The following is a 3046-nucleotide window of genomic DNA, read 5'->3' as shown; positions in this document are numbered from 1 at the left end:
AGCTGCTTTAGCTCTGAGGCCTCTGCTGCTTTGTTTACCTTCTGTATTTGATACAATGTTGCGGTCCAGCTGGCTGAAGCCAGGACTGAAAGCCGCCGGTTTCTGGGGTCTTGTTTAGCTTCTATATTTGCAACATAGTTGCTTAGAGTTGCAGCTGAGAGGCCGGCAAGTCAGGCGGGGAACGTTGGAGTCCGCAGTCACTGGAGCAAGCAAGCCTCCTGTTTGCTTCAGTGCATGGCTGCCGGCCGCCATCTTGGCCGACAGTTAATTTGCATAAGGATATGCTGATTAACCAATGGGAAGGGTAGCGGTCGTACACTAATTACCATGTTTCTCTTTTATTAGTGTAGATCCTACTTCTATTGAGGGTACAAAGAGCACATCTAATTTATTCCTTATTTCAATATTTAAGTGTTCTGTATGTCTAAATGTTATGACCCTGGAGAGTTAATAATACCTTATGAATTCATATCTGATTTACTTAAAATTGCACTAATTTTTTTTATGTGTGCTATGTTATTGCCATTTCTGTATGCAAGCAGGTTTGTGAAACTGATGCAGGACCTTATATTTTCCCTTAAAATTCTTTTTTCTTATAGTCAACTAGAGGCTCGGTGCACGAAATTCATGCAGGGGGGTAGGGGTATCCTTCAGCCTGGCCTGCAACCTCTCAAAATTCGGGACCCCTTGGGGGATGTTCGACTGCTGGTTTAGGCCCGATCCAGGACTGCTGGCCCCTATCCACTCACCTGCCTGCCTGATCGCCCCTAACCACCTCTGCCTGCCTGATCTCCCCTAACTGCTCACGTGCCTGCCTGATTGTCCCTAACCACTCGCTGGGGTGCAGCCGCACTCTGCCTGCCTGCCTGATCTCCCCTAACTGCTCGCGTGCCTGCCTGATTGTCCCTAACCACTCACTGGGGTGCAGCCAGCCAGGATGAGGGGCCGTGGTCGTTCTGGTCTCTGGTCGTTCTGCCGTTTCAGTTGCTGGGCTTTTATTATATAGATGTTTTTAGTTTGTCAAAGTTTTGTTTTTAAAAGTTCTGACTCCCATTTATTCTCCACCTTAGTGTATGTAACTTACACATTTCCCTCTCTGTTTTGATGAAAGTCTCTGGTTTCAAAACAAATTAAAAAAACATTGACTATGATGTGACAGAATCCTGTTCTATGTCATTAAGCATATATCAAATAATCACTCTTTAGGAATTTTCAGTAAGTCTGCAACTAATCTGTCTAAAGTCCCTGACCTCATGTGGTCCATATGTCTGTATCTTATTGCAAAGACTTCATTAAATTACTAGTATGGATGTACTAGGTCTGTAATTCAAGTATATTAATATATGTTCTATCAGCCTAATAATCCTGTCAGGAAAAGAAAAATTAGCTTTACTCAGTATTTATTAAGTGCTTGATGTATGCTGGGCATTCTTGAATGCATTGGGAAATAACAGGGAGAATTAAGAATGAGAAACAGATCTTGTCTTTAAGGACCTCAAAATATGAGTGAGACAGTCATACCCAATAAATGACAATGTGAGTGCTATAGTAGAATATAAACAAACTGGTGTCTGATGTAAGTTCTTAATGAACCCATGCTGGAGCTCCATATTACTCCTTTTCTTGCAAGTATTCACAAATCATGTCTTTATTAATCCCCTTTAGAATCTTTTAAGGATTGATATCAAACTGCTTATCTTTAGTTTTTTCGTATCTGATTTTGGTTTCTTTGGGAACAGAAAGGTGGAGGAAGAGGGGTTAAACTCTGAGTGGAAAAATTGCAGGAAGAGGATGATCGGGGATAAAAATATGTTGGAGCCCTGACCAGTTTGGCTCAGTGGATAGAGCATCGGCCTGTGGACTGAAAGGTCCCAGGTTCTATTCCGGTCAAGAGCATGTACCTTGGTTGCAGGCACATTCCCAGTAGGAGGTGTGCAGGAGGCAGCTGATTGGTGTTTCTCTCTCATCGATGTTTCTAACTCTCTATCCCTCTTCCTTCCTCTCTGTAAAAAATCAATAAAATATATTTTTTTAAAAATATGTTGGAAACAAAGCAAGAAGTGACCTAGAGACCCAGTCCAGTGTAGGGACATTAGGAGATTTGTGAGTGGTTACATAACTTGTTAGTAAAAGTCTCTGGATTAGAAACCAATTGTTCTGATTCAACCTCATATTTTCTCGACCATGTCACATTTCCTGCAGAGTGGTTTTGCTCAGGATTGGTTTTATCAGTTGGACAAAACAAATGCACGATAATATATTTGGGAGTTTATTATCTTAGTTCAAGGTGTGTGTGTTTATATCTTTAAAAATACTTTTCTTTTTAGGTGGTCATTGGTGGCAGAAATAAATATTTAATCAATGGAGTAAATGCAAACAATACCAGAGTACAGGATCTCTTTTGTTCTGTTGGCCTTAACGTTAACAACCCTCACTTTCTCATCATGCAGGTATTCTATTTGTGATCCTTTTATCTCTTTTACAATGGTTTTGACTTTTTTTATTGTTTCAAGTTATACAACAGGGAAAGTGCTTCTTTTTGGACCTTTCCATTTTTTTATTTATTCTGTTGGTCTTTGGGCACCTGTTAAGAAATGGGGTTTTAAGTTATTTGTACTGATGTGTTCTAACGTGTTGTATGCATTTGAATTTTGAAGAACATCTAGAAGTAATTTTCCTTGATTTACTTGGTTACTTACTAGAAGAACAATACATGCTCACTCTGTAAAACATTTTTAAATGTTGTCTTAGTATTAAATTTTAAATTTTCTTCTTTCGAGACTTATCCAAATGAAAAATAAGAATTAATGTTATCTTGCCTTTATATTATCTCACTTGACCCATTCAGCTATCCTTTGAGAAAGTTAAGGCAAGATCAATGGCAGGATCCTGATGATACCAAAATAAAATTATTTTCAATACATCACAGCCTCAAAACTGAAAATTTACTTCAAATGAAACTAAATCTTAAGTAATATTCTCTTGAGAGTTTAATAGCAGGTTGGGGGGAGGGGTGTTATTTGTCTTTTTTTTTTTTTTTGGCTCT

At 39.0% G+C, this 3046-nt stretch overlaps 1 protein-coding gene across 1 annotated transcript in view; it reads left to right on the top strand.

Moving 5' to 3' along the window:
* Window positions 1-3046, top strand: part of SMC2 (structural maintenance of chromosomes 2) — a 54543-nt gene that overhangs the window by 3923 nt on the left and 47574 nt on the right. Inside the window, exon 4 of the mRNA XM_014534445.1 lies at window positions 2328-2450. Coding sequence (XP_014389931.1) covers window positions 2328-2450 — 123 coding nt within the window. The remainder of the gene's footprint in view (window positions 1-2327; window positions 2451-3046) is intronic.

This window comes from Myotis brandtii, unplaced genomic scaffold, assembly GCF_000412655.1.
Source record: "Myotis brandtii unplaced genomic scaffold, ASM41265v1 scaffold13, whole genome shotgun sequence".
Taxonomy (NCBI): domain Eukaryota; kingdom Metazoa; phylum Chordata; class Mammalia; order Chiroptera; family Vespertilionidae; genus Myotis; species Myotis brandtii.
This window is presented reverse-complemented; position numbering and strand designations above follow the sequence as displayed.